Raw genomic sequence first — 18101 nt, 5'->3', positions numbered from 1 at the left:
GCATTGGGTGGGGACCCATGCCAGTGTGCATGTGGACGTCAGAGGGCAACTCGTGGACTCAGTTCTCTCCTTCCGCCATGTGGTTTCCTGGGCTGGAACTCAGGCCATTAGCGGCAGTCTCCTTTACCCCTAGACCATCTTGCTGGCTCTGTCGTTACGGTTTACGTCCATCCTTTGGTGTGCTCGGCACTGATTTCTTCTGTTATTGTTTAGCTTTCTGTTTGTGGCTTGGCTGTCATTTATTCTTAGCACATCATCACATTTCCTCTGCGTTCTGACAGTCTCCTCTCAAGAGACGTTTCCCCTTCATCTTCTGTCGGGTTCTGCTCTAGTGAACCGTCTGTGGGCGGACGCCCGCTGAGCTGACTCGAGGCTGACTCTGGACTTTCTGTTCACCACCTTCCTGATCCTCCGTCCTGTCTCCTCTCTCCTGCTGGATTGATTTCCTGGATCCCATTTCACCTGCTTTCTAATTCTGCATTCATTTTTATGGGTTTTTTGTTTTGTTTTGGTTTAGATTAAGATGTAATATTTGGGTTACATTAAGATGTAATATTAAATGAATGTTGAAAATGAACAGAACATTTTGTGAGGACAGTAGACTACACTTCTCTCTCTCTTTTTGTTATTTCTTTTTAGTAACATGGAGAGCTATTTGAATTATATGCACATACAATCTTGCCTCTCTCTAACATATTCAAATAAAAACCTTTCTGGATGATTGCCTATGGTGATAATAGTTATATCTGAGTGGGATGGCAGCTGGAGTTTTATCTTCTTTGTAACTGCATTTTATAGTTTAATACTGAGTTGTGTTTATAATTTTAGTACAAAAACTAAAAGAAAGTTCTAGAAACAAATTTGTAAAAATATTTATTTTTCTATTTCTGTGTAAGTATGTCTGAATGTGTGTGTGCACCACCAGCATGCCTGCTGCCTGCAGAGGCCAGAAGAGGGTTTCAGATCCCCTAGAACTGGAATTACACACAGATGTGAGTGACCATGTGGGTGCTGGGAATCGAACCTGGATCTTCTGGAAGAGCAGCCAATGTTCTTAACATCATTTCTCCAGCCCTCAAAGTACCTCTTCAAAAACAGCACTAAAATTTCATTCAGTTTGCTCTTCTTTGTCGTGTGACTCAGGAAGTCATGATTCCTAAGTCAAGTTCCCTTCCTTAGACATCCTGACCATCAGGAGACAGGACTAAGTTTTGTTTTTTTTTGGTTTTTTTTTTTTTTTTTTTTTTTTTTTTTTTTTTTGGTTTTTTGAGACAGAGTTTCTCTATGTAGTTTTGGTGCCTGTCCTGGAACTCACTTTGTAGATCAGGCTGGCCTCAAACTCACAGAGATCCGCCTGCCTCTGCCTCCCAAGTGCTGGGATTAAAGGCGTGTGCCACCACTGCCCGGCAGGACTGTTATTAATGGGCTTGTTTGTTTTAGAGATCATGTCTCTGCCCAGGCGGGTCTCAATGAAGGCTAACCTTGAATTCCTGATTCTCCTGCCTCTGTCTCCTGAGTGCTGGATTACAGGTGTGCACAGCACACCTGGCTAGCTTGTGTTAGTCCTAAGATGCAATGTTGGCTTTAAGACTCTAAGCATCAGGCCAGCAGTCAGCACTGAGTTAGAGATCTGGGCCCCACACTAGGGAAGGAGAGAGCCACCACCCTCATGAGTTGGCCTCTGTCACATACACGTACAATAAGTAAACGGTTCTCCTTTTACCTGACTTTGGTGATGCTTTGGTAACAGGGAAAGGCTTTGGAATCTCGGGGTCAGACTGGAACTCTGCTCCACTTTCAAGGGGACAGGTGGTGTCACTTGGCAGTTCAAGCTCACTGGTCCAGTCTGAACACCGTAGACTGTCTTCCAGTACCTGTCCATAAAATAACAGACATAGAAATGACTGCTTCATTCTAAAGGTCAGCTTCTGTGAGCGTCCCTGCCTGGGGAACTGTTCCCCAGCAGTACCCGGCAATGCTTCCCGGAGAGCAACTGCAAAAAAAGGGCAAACGGGGAAACAGTCTGCCAGCACGAGCACACACTCTCACACACACACACACACACACACACCAGGTCTCCTGCTCCCGGGATCCCGGGAGCACCTCTTTTGTTGTGTAAAAAGAATGACATATGTGGGGCTTGCGGATGTAGTTGGTAGACTTGGCTTGGTCCTCTGCACATAAACAGGGCACCGTAGCGCCAGGCAGTGGTGGCGCATGCCTTTAATCCCAGCACTTGGGAGGCAGAGCCAGGCGGATCTCTGTGAGTTCGAGGCCAGCCTGGGCTACCAAGTGAGTCCCAGGAAAGGCGCAAAGCTACACAGAGAAACCCTGTCTCAAAAAACCAAAAAAAAAAAAAAAACAGGGCACTGTAGCTTATGTCTGTCAATCCAGCACTTGGGAGGTGGACGCAAGTCCAGGTTGTCCTTGACTACGCGGGCTGGCTTATGATAATGATGTTTTATCACAGCAAAAGAAAGGAGCCCTAACTAAGACTTGGTCAGAAGCTGTAGTTCAGAGGTAGAATGCTTGCCTACTGTGCATGAAGTCCTGGATTCAAACCTCAGCGCTGCACAAACTATGTGTGGTAATGGATGCTGTAATCTCAGCACAAGAGGTAGAGACAGCAGGATTAGAAAGAAGTTCAAGGTCATCCTCAGCTACATACTGAGTCTGAGGCCAGTCTCAGGGACTGCCTGAGACTCTGTCTCTAAAGCAGGGAGGGGCATGTTTAGGAAGAACACCACTTCAGATTGGAAGATATACTGCACAGTGACAGTTTTAAATGACTATCTTTTGACATTTCCTCTTGGATGTCTAACAGCGGCCTCAAACTTAACACGTCCCACGCCCGACTCCTGATCTTCCAGTCCCACCTGCCCTTTCAGTCTACAGCGGCTTTCCTTCTAGCTGCTTAGACTGAGAAGCTCGTAATCATCCCGGACTCCGCCTCCACACCCGACCTTAGTCCATCAGGAAATCCTCTTGGCTCTATCTCCAGAGCTCATCCAGAGTCCTCCTCATCCTCTCCACTGCCAGGCGCCAGCCTGACGCCACTCACCAAAGGTAGGCTTGGATCTCCTCTCTACTGCCAGGCCCCAGCCTGATGCCACTCACCAAAGGTAGGCTTGGATCTCCTCTCCACTGCCAGGCCCCAGCCCGCTACCGCTCACCAAATGGAGGCTTGGCTTGTTGGTCCCAGGGAGGCCTAGTTCAACATTTCCTCCCTTCCACACCTCATGTTAATCTCACTTCCCAGAGCTCCTTCACCCCACTGGGAAGCCCTCCATGGCCATCTGGGTTACACAACACCCTTCCTGATGCTCCATCATGCACATTTGTTTGCTTGTTCTGGAAGTTTCCAGTTTATTTGATAGCCCAAAAGTTGCAGGACAGGATTCAGATGCAGGCCTCTCTAATTCCTGGAACAGTTGCATCCAGAGCTCTAAGACCACATTTGCAGACTTACTGAGAAACCCACATTTCTGAGAATAGAACCCATGGGCTTGAACTGCTAGGCAAGTTCTGCCTGTGAGTTATACACCAAACCCGTTTCTAATTTAAAATGTAATTTTCTCTCCCTTTCAAAATGGGCATTGCTGTACCCGTGAGACATAAATGATAGAATTTACCCATGAGCTTCCAATTTCATTTCTTATTTATTCACCAGGATTTAGTGTGATACTGTTCACCCAGGTGTTTACTCACCAACAAAACTTCTCTAAGTTTTCAGTTACCCTAACGAGATCAGAGTGTCACAGAGCATCCTAGGTTCTCATTCCTGCTTTCTACATACCAGGCAGCATCCCAGTGCACAAAGACAAGCACAAACGAAACACCAAGTGTGAGAGCTGAAGGTCACGGTCTTACTACGGTGAGTAACTCTCTTTTTTTTTCCCCCTTTTAAAGAGTCGCCATAAAACCATATAGCATCTTTTGCTTTTCTTGGCAAGCAAGTGGTTCATATACACAGGCTAGTGTTCCATAACTTTATGATCATAAAATGTTTCCTTTTCCAGTTAATTCAAATTACCTTTTGGGAGCTGGGTGAAGTTTATCACCTTACACTTAAGAGGGTCATTCGGTAGGTCGTCTCCCTAAGTGGTGTCCTGCATGATTTGATGACTCTAACCTCAGCCCCAGGACTGGTTCCTAACCACGGAGGATGCGTGTGCAGCTCGGAGGATGCATGTGCAGCTCGGAGGCACCTCCTCTGCTCACCTCTGTAATCAATTCCTTTCATCTTGGCCCCGGGACCCTCATCCTGGATCACTGACCTTTGCATGCAGACCGAGGAGGACCTGACCAAACAAGGAAGTGCTGGGCCATGCTCCCAAGTTTCTACCAAACCTGAGTCACACAGACTTAGAATCTCATCTCAGCCCTGGAGGGCAGCGACCCCTCATCGGACACATCTGTGGTTGGGACACGTGCCTTTCTCTGCAGCGGAACTGTTCTCTATTCCAAGCAAAAGGTACCGCAGCGTACCTCTGGAGTACTTCAGAACAAACCGCTCACAGAGAGAGCGGCTCTAATAGGCGGCCTGACTGACTTTCCTTCACTTCAACGCTGCTGAGATGAGACAGGGGCTGGATATGGAAACACCGGGTACACCAAGCAGGAAGGTCAAGCGGGAGCAATACACATGCAGGGCTTACGGATGTGGTTGGGAGACTGCTTCCTGGCACTCACAAAGCCCTTGGCTCGGCCCTCTGCACGTCCACAGGGCACCGTAGCTCATGTCTGTCAATCTAGCACTCTGCGGGTGGAGGCTAGTCAAGGCCATCCTTGACTACATAGCAAGCCTGGCCTGGGATACAGGAGACCCTATCTCAAACTAAAATAAGCTGGGTGGTAGTGGAGCACACCTTTAATCACCGCACTTGGGAGGCAGAGACAGGCGGATCTCTGTGAGTTCAAGGCCAGCCTGAACTCTCAAAAAAACAGTAACACTACTACTACTACTACTACTACTACTACTAGGAATAACATATGCAAAAAATTCCAACAACAACAAACAACAAGACAAAGAAACCCCACAAACTAAATAGCCACATGACAGGAGTCCCTGAGAGCCTCCACTCTTCGAGTCTGCGGGTGGAGCTCCGAGGGGTGGGGCTCCGAGGGTGGGGCTCCGGGGGTGGGGCTCCGGGGGTGGAGCTTTCCTAGCATGTGAGTTTGACCCCAACACTGTAAAACAAGTAAGAAATTCCTTAAAGTTCCTCGAGTGAGCTGGATGTGGTGGTGGCTGTAATCCTAGCATTTGAAAAGCTGAGGCAGGAGGATTACCAGGAGTCCAAGGCTAGCCTGATTATGGAGTGAGATCCAGACTCAAGAACCAAAACCAAACTGGCAATACAAACTTGGAAAAGGAAGAGGAATTTTAACTGCCTTTATGTCACAACTAGTTTACTAAACAGCCACAATTCATTGTGGAGTCTGGATCATTCTGGAATGCACCAGAAGCCTCTTCCCTGAAAATCCATAAACAAGCACCACAGCCAGACTCAGGCAGCCACAAATACCACCTTTGTCTCCACCACACAAGGCGGATTCTGTTCCCACCCGTCAGCCCCGTGGCTCACCTTGGCTTTCTTTCCTCTTGTACGAACCGGGTTTTCACAATAGGCCTGCCTGCTCTTCTGAAGGTAGCGCTTCCAAAAACCGTGTAAAACCTCGTTCTAGGGGAAGGGAAACACGTGGGGAACGATTATGAGGGCACACAGTCACATCTACACCACACACCACTCACACTTTACAGATCGCCTCCCATCAAATGCGGTCCCCCCTGGGTCTCCTTAGCAGGGACAGGAAACACTGACTCAATAAAAGCTTCCTTTTGTTTTCAGGGCTGGAGATGAAAGACAGACCTAAGATACACTTCTAATCTTGGAGCGAGGGAAAGGACCACGCATTAGAGATCACCATGGACCTGTTTACACAATCAGGACCACAGAAAGAAAACAGTTTATACAGGAGGACACTTTTGGTCGGGCAGAGCCCATCTCTTCCTGTAATTCCCCTCAAGTCCACTCAAACATGGAGGCAGGTGCTAACATCCACACACATGACTTACCTTTAGCTCTGGGCCTACTCCAAGGGTCTTCAGGGCTTCTGCCTGGTGGTAAAGTATGCACTGAAAACCTTCACACACATACCAATCCCAGCCTTTTTCTAAAGGACAAATAACAAGCTTTAGACACATGTATTCCTAATTTGCTATGATTCTTCTACATAATGCAATTTCTGTTTACACATGCCAAAAGACGATTTTTGTATCTCAAATAGTTTCTTTTCTTTCTTTGTGTGTGTGTATACACTTTTGTATTTGTTTTTTTCTAAATGATTTATTATTCATTCATTCATTCATTCATTCATTCATTCATTCATTTTGCCTATGTGTATGTCTGTGAGGGTGTCAGTTCCCCTGGAACTGAAGTTACAGGCAGTTGTGACCTGCCATGCAGGTACTGGGAATCGAACCCGGGTCCTCTGGAAGAGCAGCCAGTACTCCCAACCACTAAGCCATCTCTCCAGCCTTTTTTGTTTTTTTGAAATAAGTTCCCACTGTGTGACTCTGCCCAGCCTGGAGCTTGTTATGCAGACCAGGCCGGCCACAGAATTGTATCAGTCTCCCCGCCTCTGTCTCCTCCTAAGTGCCCTTGGCACAGGCATCCACTACCACTTCCAACTGTGAACAGTTTCTACTTTTATTCTCTTTTTAGCGTTCTGATATATTTGTATCAATTTCCAAATTGATACATTTATCTATATTTGTATTTAACAAAATTAAGCATTTTGTTAATGTATTGAATTGTTTTCAATTATCTGTCATAAAGGTGGAAAACTGACCAGTCAGCATGTTTTAAAAAAACAAACAGGTAAAATTTACGTTTGTTTGGGGGTTTTGTTTGTTTTTGTTTTCTTTTTGAAGAGGGTCTCACTATGTAGCCCTGGCTATTCTGGAACTCAATACACGGGCTGGTGTGGAACTCACAGAGCTCTGCCTACCTCTGCCTCCTGAGTGCTGAACTGAAGGTGTGTGCCAGGATACCCAGTGTAAGTTTTTTAAATGTATATTTTACAATGCTCAAAACATTGCTATGTGGAAATATCTGGTCACTGCTTCTACCAGTGTTCTGGTCCATTTCAACACATATCTTGGTCAACAAATAAGCGAATGTCATGATCCAAGAACTAATGTGCAGAAGTCCAGGAACGGGCAACATAGGCACATTTAAAGAAAGCAAACTTGAAGTGGCATTCTGCTTCTGTGAAAATGGTTCTAGGTTAGAGAGAAACTGAAAATAAGGAACCTGGTGCACACTGGTGCCCAGGTACAGATGTATCCTAAGTATTTTATTTCCTCCCTTTTAAAATGTGTGTATGTGGTTGTGTGCGCACATGTAGGTGAGTTGCATGTGGCTATGTGTGGGTGTATGTAGGTCTATGATCAGAGACAAGGTCTTCCTTGATCATAATGCATCTTTTAAAAATTACTATTATTTCATATGTATGGATGTTTTGCCTGTATGTATGTATATGTACCACGTGCACAGGCATGTTGTCCAGGATCCCCTTGAACTGGAGTTACAGACAGCTGTGAGCACCATGCAGGTGCTGGGAATGGAGTGAAGGTCCCAACAAAGCCAGTGCTCTTACCCACTGAGCCATCTCTCTGGCCTGTCCCCCTCTATTTTTTTTTTTTTTGTTGTTTGTTTGTTTTGTTTTTCGAGACAGGGTTTCTCTGTGTAGATTTGCGCCTTTCCTGGAACTCGCTTTGGAGACCAGGCTGGCCTCGAACTCACAGAGATCCGCCTGGCTCTGCCTCCCGAGTGCTGGGATTAAAGGCATGAGCCACCACCGCCCGCCCCCCCCCCCCTCTATTTTTTAACATGGGGTCTCTGTGGGGCATTTACCCACCAACCCCACAGCTCCCCAGAGTTTTCTTGAGTGTGAGCAGCAGGAAATATTAGATAAAAGGATTTATTGCAGAGAATATCGCAGAGATAAACAGAAAATACAGGATAGCCTTGAGAGGGCCTGGAACCTTTTCCAACGGGCCCAGGGTATTTATAGAGATGCCAAGGGGTGGAGCAAATGACCTCCTCCCCGAGCACAGCCAAGTGCAGACCATCTCAGACACCTGCACTCAGGCCCGTGGTCCTAATCATCCTCTATGCGGACCTGCTGGGTAAAGCCACGAGGAACCTGAAAACAGGCTCCCACAGGTCTCTCAATGAATCTAGAACTCATGGATTTGGCTAGGATCCACCTGCTTCAATCCTCCCAAGACTGGGGTTGCAGACACATGCTGTCATTAGCAGTCTATGTAAGTTTTGGGGCTCTGTCCTCCAGTCCTTGTGCTCAGGTACATCACTGACGGTGCCATGCTCCCAGCTCCTAAACGTTTTAAACGGACTATTCTCATGAGCCTCACAACAACCCAAGAGGCCATGAAGAAATCTGCCAGAGCCGTCAGAAATGCATGTTTAACTACGGTAATGACCAGCTGAAGAAAATGTTACAGTGGTGAAGACTCTTGTATTTTACCTGCCACTGCGGGACAAACACAGAAACACGTTCAAAAGCATGCTATCAAGATTTCTCACGCATGGCTTCTGAAGTCTGTTACTGACTCCCACGTAACTTCTCTGTACGTGGTGAAGATTCAGACTCTTTTCACTTACCGGACTATCCCAGGGGCTCCCTGACCCCACTGACTATCCAATTCTTCCTGGAAAGAGTCTCAAATATACCAAAGAGCCTGTGATTTCTGATGATACAGAGGTTAAGAGGGTTTAAACCCTTCGAGCTGTATATACAGGGCTCCCTGTGCCCAGTCATGCAAACGTGGACGCTGATAACGCTGCATTAAACTACCTGCACTCCTACTGCATATCACATCACTGCTCTCCTTTCGCAGGTAAAGTGCCAATGTCTACACAGTGTTGACTAGAGACATTACCTAGTACAGCGTCCAAGGTTCTGTAGACAGTTTAAGCCCAGACTACACATTAACTCCTCACATATATCAGAGTTACTTTGATAAAACTGGATACCAATCAGTCAGGCTTGGGCCTGTAAAAAGCCACTACCGGGCTGGGGAGAGGAGACAGGGGGTTCAGCGATGAAGAACACCGGCTGCTCTCGAGGAGGACCTGGGCTTGGTGGCCAGCACCTAAACAGTGGGTTACAAGCATGTGTAACTCCAGTCACAGAGGGTCCCACATGGACTCTGGTCTTTAAGGGTACCTGCACACACACAGTACACAGACATCCATGCAGACAAACACCTACATACATATATATAAAATAAATAATCTTTAAAGTCATTGTTAAATATGTGTTAGTATTGCAGCCTGCCCTCTGCTATTCATCTAAGAATGTCAATGTATTTCGTATAAGTATGCCATGTATGTCTATTCCCAAGTTCATATACATGTATACACAAGCATATCTGCATGTACACTTTCACAGCGACCTACTGTAGAACTGGCTACTGTCAGCATGAGGTCAGTGGTTTCTGACTTGAGAATCTAGCTGGTCCTAGCTAGTCACAAAAACACAGAACATCAGACAGATGTTTCCAGCTCCTTCTCCACAATGGCCCACTGTAAGGAAGCCACCACCCAGATGTTTCCAGCTCCTTCTCCACAATGGCCCACTGTAATGATTCACTGGATTCACACCTGTGCTATAGCCATTTTAGGGAAAACTACCCTTTCCTATTTTAAAAAGGTATGTTCAAAATGCAATGTGAGAAATGGTGTTTGGAAAGTTGAATATGATGTTTAACTTGCCTAATCTGACAAGCCACAGCTGAGCCATTTCAGAAAGTGACATTACAGTCAACAGCACAGCAGGACAGCTGCCCCACAGAAGTGTGGCTTACCGACCACACATGCTCCAATGCACCTGCTTCCAGTTTTACCATCAGCCATAGCTTTAATTCTAGTTTGCTGGCACTTTGTCTGGAATCGACTGAAAGTGCCCTCCTGCGCCCTCAAGCCATGAGGGAGGCGTGAGCAGAGCCTTAAAGTACGGGAGGGTGCTCACCGTGCTTGCTTCTCTTTCTCAGTCCCCTGCGGATGGAGTTGATCTTGGTATTAGGAATAACCGCAGTGCTCACAACTTCCTCGGATCTCTGCACGGAACAGAACAGACAGTGAGGAAGAGAGCTCTGTATCCCAGGATGCTCTGGGAAGAGTCTGGAAAGCAAACTGAGTGACTAGACAGACAGACAGACGACGACGGTGAAACCACACTATGCTGGTTAATCGTTATACAGCTTTTTCATTTAAAATCTGGTTTCTGAAAGAGCCGGCACACAGTAACCAAACGAATACACCTTTACTTAAACAATATAATTATATTTTAGTTGAATATAAATTTAAAAAGCTGGGCATGGTGGCACACGCCTTTAATCCAGCACACAAGAGGAACAGGCAGGCGGGACTCTGTGAGTTTGAGGCCAGCCTGGTCTACAGAACAAGTTCCAGGACAGCCAGGACTACACAGAAAAACCCTGTCTTGAAAAAACAAAACAAAAGAAGTGTTAAAAAATTAATTTAATTTAATTTTTTAAAAATAAGGGGAACTGGTGAGTCCCAGGAAAGGCGCAAAGCTACACAGAGAAACCCTGTCTCGAAAAACCAAAAAAAAAAAAAATAAGGGGAACTGTGTAAAAAATATATTAACTTTTTAAGGCAGACCGAGAATAAAATAGACTCAATTTTTTATCCATGCAAAATACACTTTACCACTAGAACAATTTATATTTAGGGATAGTGGCGCATGCCCACAGTCCTAGACTTAGGAGGTGAAGGCAGGAAGATCAGGAGTTTAAGGACAGCCTGGGCTACACAGACCCTCCCTCAAAGCAAACAACAACAGTCAACCCAACAGCCAGTTACTGACTCAGTGAGACTGCTGATGCCCCACAGTATCTTCTTCTTGGCAGAAACAGCCATTCGGGCAAGAAACTTTTCTTGCCTGGACTGCTTGACAAAATGTATCGACTGGACATGCAGGACCCATTGGAAGGTGACCATTGAATTTTGCAAGGCAAAATGGTCCTTCAGGTTCCTGCTTTGCAGAAGAAACTGCCAGACATTCTACAGGACACAGAGAGAAGTGACTGAGAGACTCTAGGCCTATGGGATAAAATGGATGCCCCAATATTGCAGAAAAACTTTAGATGTCTGTCCAGGCAGGCAGCTGTCTCTGTCAACCCAGATTTTTGGAAGGTGCTTACAATGAACTTCCTGTTTACTTAGGTAATATTATATCCTTCTGAGGTCTTTGATGTAGTTGAAGGCTAGATAGTTATAATTATGGTTTTCCTTGGTTTTGACAGGAGATAAGGTAGATATGAAACCTTGGACTCACAAATATAGGATAGATAGGATATCTTCTTTGATTTTGCCAAATACAAATAGACTAGATATTATAACTATACTTCTTGCTTGATAACTGTTTTGTTATATGTAATTTTGCTGTGTTGAAGTTAAAACCTTCCTTTTGAATAGAAAGAAAAGGGGAAATGATGGGTGATGTCATTCTGTATGCTGTGAAAATGTGTTGCTCTGATTGGTTGATAAATAAAGCTGTTTGGCCAATGGTGAGGCAGAATAAGGTTAGGCGGGACATTCTAAAGAGAGAGAGAGAAGGAAGGAAGAAGACAGAGCAGGGGAGACATTGCCAGCTGCCACCAGAAGAAGCAAGATGTACAGGTACCGGTAAGCCACAAGTCACATGGCAAAGTATAGATTTATAGAAATAGGTTAATTTAAGATATAAGAACTAGACAATAAGAAGCCTGCCATGGCCATAGTTTAAAAATAATATTAGCCTGTATGTGTTTATTTGGGTCTGAGCGACTGCGGGACCGGCAGGTGAGAGAGATATGTCCTGACCAGGACACAGGAAAACTTTCAGCTACAGTCTCCTCCTCTAGAAGCAGGGCCAGCCTGGTCTATACAGTGAGTTCCAGGCCAGACAGGGTTACACAGCAAGAGCCTGTATGAAAAAATAAAATAAATAAAATAAAAGTGCTACTTTTTATTTTCAATGAAACAGAATTCTGGAATGGTAATAGTTAGTAACATTCATAACAAACTGATCAATGCCAACTGTTATCAAGGGCAATTATCTCAGACTGATTTTCTTTTTTTTTTTTTTTTTTTTTTTTGGTTTTTCGAGACAGGGTTTCTCGGTGTAGCTTTGCGCCTTTCCTGGATCTCGCTCTGTAGACCAGGCTGGCCTCGAACTCACAAAGATCCGCCTGCCTCTGCCTCCCGAGTGCTGGGATTAAAGGCGTGCGCCACCACCGCCCGGCTCAGACTGATTTTCTTATAACCAAAAACAAAATACTGAGTCTGATTTCTAGAGAAAAGTAAAATTTTTTAAAATAATAAATGGCATTACTGTATTTTTCTAAATTTAAAGATTGAGGATGAAGCTTATCTTTTTTGTGGGGGCAGGGGGATGTGTTTCCAGATAGTCTGGGAAAGCCTCAAATTTGTGGTTGCCTTGCCCTTCAAGTATTGGAATCCCAGGCTATACCACACCAGCAGAATGAGTCCCATTATGAGTAAAAGGCACGAGCTGAGGATGTAACCCAGCTGGTAAAGCGCTTGCCTAACAGGACCCAAAGCCTAGGTTCAACACCCAGAAGCCAGCCTGGGCTGCACTAGGCCCTGTCTCAAACAAACAGAAGAAGAGGCATGCCTGTAACACTGGATTTCTGGCCTGCAGTCTCTCTGATTTTCAAAGCGATGTGATACACTAAGAAACCACTAACGCGGTTACTGCAAAAAGACCGGCAAACAAGGCATAAGGTGGAGGCGCTTCACACCTGACCTGTGTAGGGCGAAAACAGAATACGGAAGGCTGAGCATCCCAGAAAGCTGTGACGAGCTGACTTAACGGTCAGGCTGAGGAATATCTGCACACCTAACGGAAACCTGCAGTGTTTAGAAGAACACCGTGAACATCGTCAAGACAAAGGACTCGGGGCTCACAAGTCTCCTTTGCCTTTCCATTCACAGAAACACAAGACTGCACGGAGCTGCAGATGCACAAGGAGAACAGCAGTGATCTCTGCTGTTTGCAGTCTTCCATTTGCATGCATTGTTCTTACAAAATCTATTAGATTCACATAATTTGAGCCCATACTTTTATTAAATATTTAAGAACTTGCAAAAAAACATATGGTGTCTACACCAGCCAGATTAAGGACCTCACATCCTTTGTCCTGTAAAACACACCGGGAAGAACCTTCTAACCAGAAGGCTTTGCTGCAGCAGAACTTCCACTTGTCACAGGCATACTGACTCACGGGTCATCTCTTCACCCATTGAATTTCAACACCTCCACACTACACAACTCCAGGAAGAACCAGCTGTAGACTATGTGTTGACTAAGCCTGGATTAGTGTAACGCCAAAAGTAACAATGGACTGTTGTACAACACACAGGTTTGCCTATTGTGTGGAGGGAAGACTCTGAGGTTCATGGCCTTTTACAAAAACATGTAGGGACCAGAGATGTCATTAGTATGACACATGCCTAGCGTGTAGAAGGCATTAGATCATCCCCTCCACAGTAGGAAAAAGAAATGTCACCCACCTTCAAGAACCATATTGGATTGAGAGTCTTAAACACAAAACTAGGTAGCAATACTATATTCTTTCAAACCAAAAATGATGGTAGATTTAAACAGACAGACCTTGCAAGAAGCATCAAAGACAAATAAAAGAAGCCATTAGTTACGGCTGTTCAACTCCTATAAAAACAGTGCCCTGATTCCACCTGCAAATGGAGACTCTTCCATCATGACATTCCGCTCCTTCACTATGTTTACGTTCGAGCAACACTATGAAATTAACAGTGACTAAACCACTAGGGCCTCCAGGAGCATCAAAGCAGAGGACAAACTGCAGACCTCAAGTGTCCAATCTGATGTATTTGTGTACATGAGTACTTACTTACGCATCTTGATGAGACATGTCTCCATGAGACCATTGCCATGATCAAGGAGATTAGCACTCAATCATTCCCCAGGGTTTTTTCGGTTAAGTATACATCTTGTTGATACCCTGTATGACTAACAGGGACACAAACAAGCACCTGAGCTGTAGACTGAAGAAGCCACCAAGGAGACACACCTGTGTGGGGCTAGGGGAATGGCTCAGGGCTAAGAGCATGTGCAGGTCTTGCAGAGGACCCTTGGATTTCCACACCTATGTCAGGCAGCTCACAACAATCCCCAACCAGGCCCCCTCTTGTGGACTCCAGAGCGCGCGCACACACACACACACACACACACGCCTTTTTATAAGAGAAAAGCACTGTGTAACTGAGCTGTCAGTTAAATTAGCTATGCTTCTTAAGGGTTTTGTTTGTTTACATCTTCTGTCCAGATTTTTAGTTGTCTGAGGTAGAAAGACGAATCAGTCCCTACCACACTCTATGTTGGAGCGCAGTCTCTCTTCAGCTCCTACTAGCCTTTCTGAATAAGTGGTAAAGGGAGTACCTGTTCCTTCCTGGCTCTGCACTTCCAGCAAATCCTTCCCTGTGGAGAACAGTCCTGGCATGTTCAGGCTCCAGCAGCAGGCTGTCCATGCTTTGATTACTTTGGTTGCGTATCAGAAAGGTATGCTCACCAGAACAAGACCTAGAACTTCCAGTGTGAAGACGGCCTCATTTACCAAGGTTCCACAGTGCAGAGTGACAGTCTCTACCTCAAGAAACAGGTGTGATGGGGTGAAATGAACCCTGGAGTTAGAAGACTTAGGTTCAAATCCCACCTCAAATCTTTGCACTCCTGTGACATCAGCGAACTAACTCAACTGGTGCCAGGTGCGGTGGGAATGCCTTTGGTCCCAACTCTCTTGGGTCTCTGAGTTGTAGCCCAGCCTGATCTACAGAGTAAGACTGTGTCTTAAAAAACAACAACAACAACAAAAACCACTAACTTAACTCATGAGCTCTACTTGCTCTGTCTGTCAGGGCATCACACTGTCTGTCTCACAGGTTGTTGTGAGGTAGAAATTACATAATATATGAGAAAGTACTCACTACTTCATAAAGGAATCACACAAAGGTAAGTGATAATGAAGCATGTTTCCAATACTCCCAGCAGTCCCCGATCATCTTATATCCCACCTTCCAAATCTCTACACTAGTGCAACACATTAAAAACTCAAAAACAAACAAACAAAACCTCTTTCAAGTGTAATTTTAGGTATTTCCATACACACAGTCTAAATGAAACATTCATATATAAATGTGGCTTGATATATTTTTTTTTAGTTTTTGAGAAAGGATTTCTCTGTGTAGCTCTGGCTGTCCTAGAACTTGCTCTGTACACCAGACTGGCCTCAAACTCAGAGATCCACCTGGCCTCTGCCTCTTGAGTGCCTGGACTAAAGGTGTGTGCCACCACTGCCCAGGGGCTCAACATAATTTGAAAAATTCATCTCCAATCTAATTTGCAGAGTTCTTTTTTTTTTTTTGGTTTTTCAAGACAGGGTTTCTCTGTGTAGCTTTGTGCCTTTCCTGGGACTCACTTGGTAGCCCAGGCTGGCCTCGAACTCACAGAGATCCGCCTGGCTCTGCCTTCCAAGTGCTACCACCGCCCAGCTATTTGCAGAGTTCTTAATCCAAGACTGTGCTCTTGAAGACTGTTTCTACTGGAATTTGACCATTGAACGAGGAATGAAAACAGATGCGTTTTTAGGAGCCAGGCCACACACCGGGCGGAAACTGCAATTTTAAAAGCATAAGCAGATTCATGAGTGGCATGTTACTTACGTCCGTGACATTGTGGCAGGAAGTGCAGTAGTATTTGCCTTCATCAGTTAGGCCCCAGGACACGGCAGTACATTGCGAACAGCGGTCCGTGAAGGATTTCTACAGAGGGTAGAAGAACTGTTATTGTCAGGCTGATACACTGCATCTTTAACTTCATGGCTCTAAGTTCTACCTCCAGGGTTTCTGGCAATTTTATCCCCAAAATTAAAAAAAAGAAATCATAAATAATTAAAAGTACATTGGACTATCTATCTAGAAACAAGGAGTTCAGCCTCTTCCATAGTATGAAACACAGTAACTAAAACGACTAAGACATGCAGACTGAGAACCAAGAAGGGAAAGGTGGACAAGGCTGAAGTGGAAACGGAGACGTAAGGAAAACTCCCTGGAAGAGCTGAGGGAGGAAAAGATGACCCAGTGTATGGACAGGCAAAACAAAAATACAAAGATTAGAAACACTGTTGGCAGCCAACGCCTTTAATCCCAGCACTCGGGAGGCAGAGGCAGACTGATCTCTGTGAGTTCGAGGCCAGCCTGGTCTACAGAGCAAGTTGTAGGAGAGCTAGGGCTGTCTCAAAAAAAAAAAAACAAACAAACAAAAAAAAAAAAAAGAAAACAAAAGAAAGAAATACTGTTGTCATTTCCTTTGAGGCACTGAAAACATACCAAAAGCAGATGTCTTAAGTTTTGATTTATTCATCCAGCAACATAAAGGGTATCAACTGTATGTGTACTAGATATTTAACTGGGTGCTGGGGTTCTACTTTAAGCAAAAGGAGCATGGGATTCACTCGTGGTCTATATGGATGGGTCATGGTGGATTGTAATTTCACTTGTATCAATTTATTATCTAGTTTTTAATCATCCATCTTTCAACATTTATTAGTATTTACTGAGAGTCTACTACGAGACCCTCTATCAATATTCTGCCAGTGTGCACGCACACGCACAGAACTGGTTCCTAATTCTCTGGTGTTTGACCTATGGGTCAGTTACTGAATATGCCTATCATATTAAAAGTGCATTCCAGGTTCAACAACATCTTGATCATTTTTATGATGAGGTATAGGTACATGTGCTGGATAGGTTTGTGTCAACTTGACACAACCTAGTCATTTGAGGAGGGAACCCCCACTAAAAAATGCCTCCTTAAGGCTGGGTTGCAGGCAAGCCTATAGGGCATTTTCTTAATCAGTGATTGATGGGGAGGGCCCAGCCCATTGTGGGTGGTGGCATCCCTGGGTTGGTGGTCCTAGGTTCTATAAGAAAGCAGGCTGAGTAAGCCATGGGGAGCAAGCCAGTAAGCAGCACCCCTCCATGGCCTCTGCATCAGCTCCTGCCTCCAGGTCCCTGACCTGTTTGAGTTTCTGTCCTGACTTCCTTAGATGATGAACAGTGGTATGGAAGTGTAAGCCAAATAAACCTTTTTCTCCTCAACTTGCTTTTTTTGGTCATGGTGTTTCTTCGTTGCAATAGAAACCCTAACTAAGACAGCACATTGGAATGTCCTTAGCAGGGGTCTGGAATCGATAACCCAGACAGACTGACTGACAAGGGGTCCTTGAAGGCATCACAAGTTCCAGGGCCCGCGCTTCCTCACCCGCCCCAGCATCAAAGGGAGCTCTGCTGGGTGGTCCCCTCCAGAGAGGGGGAGCCATCCCACAGCCCCACAGCTTCATCCTCCTCCTGGCCCACGCCCCACGTGCACAAACACTCCACCCACCCCGCACCTGCACCCGCACCCTCCGGGGGTGGGAACACAGCCCGGTTCCGGGCCGCGAGGCCGCCGCCCCCTCGCTCCGCCCTCTCCGTGGGTCACCGCCCCCAGCCGACACCTCCTCCCCGGGCTGCTCCTCCTCCCCCGGCTCCCCTCGGCTCTTTCAGTTAGGGAACGCCGAGTCCGACCTCCCCACAGCCCCCTAGGTCCTTACGGTCTCCTCCAGATCCATCGCTGCTCGGCCGCTGGCACCGTTACCCAGGCAGCGAGAGCCGCTTCCGGGAGGGCGGGAGAGCGCTCCGGCCGGAAACACAGCCCCCGCCTTTGCGTTCCGCTAGTCTCCTATGCCGCCCATGCTGCTCCGCAGGACCCAGGCTCAGGCTGCAAGTCCTCAGTGCAGGATCAGGGCCAGGCTCCAGAGACCGGACTCAGACCTACGAGGAAGTGTCTTTTTATTTGGTGGGATATGTGTCGAGTCAGGGTTTCTCTGTGTATCCCTGGCTGTCCTGGAACTCGTTATGTAGACCAAGCTGTCCTCGAATTTAGAGATCCGCCTGCATTTGCCT

The 18101-nt window shown here is 45.9% G+C and overlaps 1 protein-coding gene across 1 annotated transcript in view; it reads right to left on the bottom strand.

Annotated features, from left to right (window-relative positions):
* Taf1b (TATA-box binding protein associated factor, RNA polymerase I subunit B) overlaps positions 1-17875 on the bottom strand; it is a 66967-nt gene extending 49092 nt beyond the window's left edge. Inside the window, exons 1-6 of the mRNA XM_052745826.1 lie at positions 17750-17875; positions 15819-15917; positions 10060-10147; positions 6077-6174; positions 5586-5681; positions 1724-1874 (exon numbers count right to left, since the gene is read on the bottom strand). Of these exons, the coding sequence (XP_052601786.1) occupies positions 1724-1874; positions 5586-5681; positions 6077-6174; positions 10060-10147; positions 15819-15917; positions 17750-17767 (550 nt within the window). The 5' untranslated portion in view covers positions 17768-17875. The remainder of the gene's footprint in view (positions 1-1723; positions 1875-5585; positions 5682-6076; positions 6175-10059; positions 10148-15818; positions 15918-17749) is intronic.
* Between the last annotated feature and the right edge of the window lie 226 nt (positions 17876-18101).

This window comes from Peromyscus californicus, unplaced genomic scaffold, assembly GCF_007827085.1.
Source record: "Peromyscus californicus insignis strain IS unplaced genomic scaffold, ASM782708v3 Scaffold_1__1_contigs__length_55948999, whole genome shotgun sequence".
NCBI lineage: Eukaryota > Metazoa > Chordata > Mammalia > Rodentia > Cricetidae > Peromyscus > Peromyscus californicus.
Note: the sequence above shows the minus strand (reverse complement) of the source record. Positions and strands in the feature narration are given on the sequence as shown.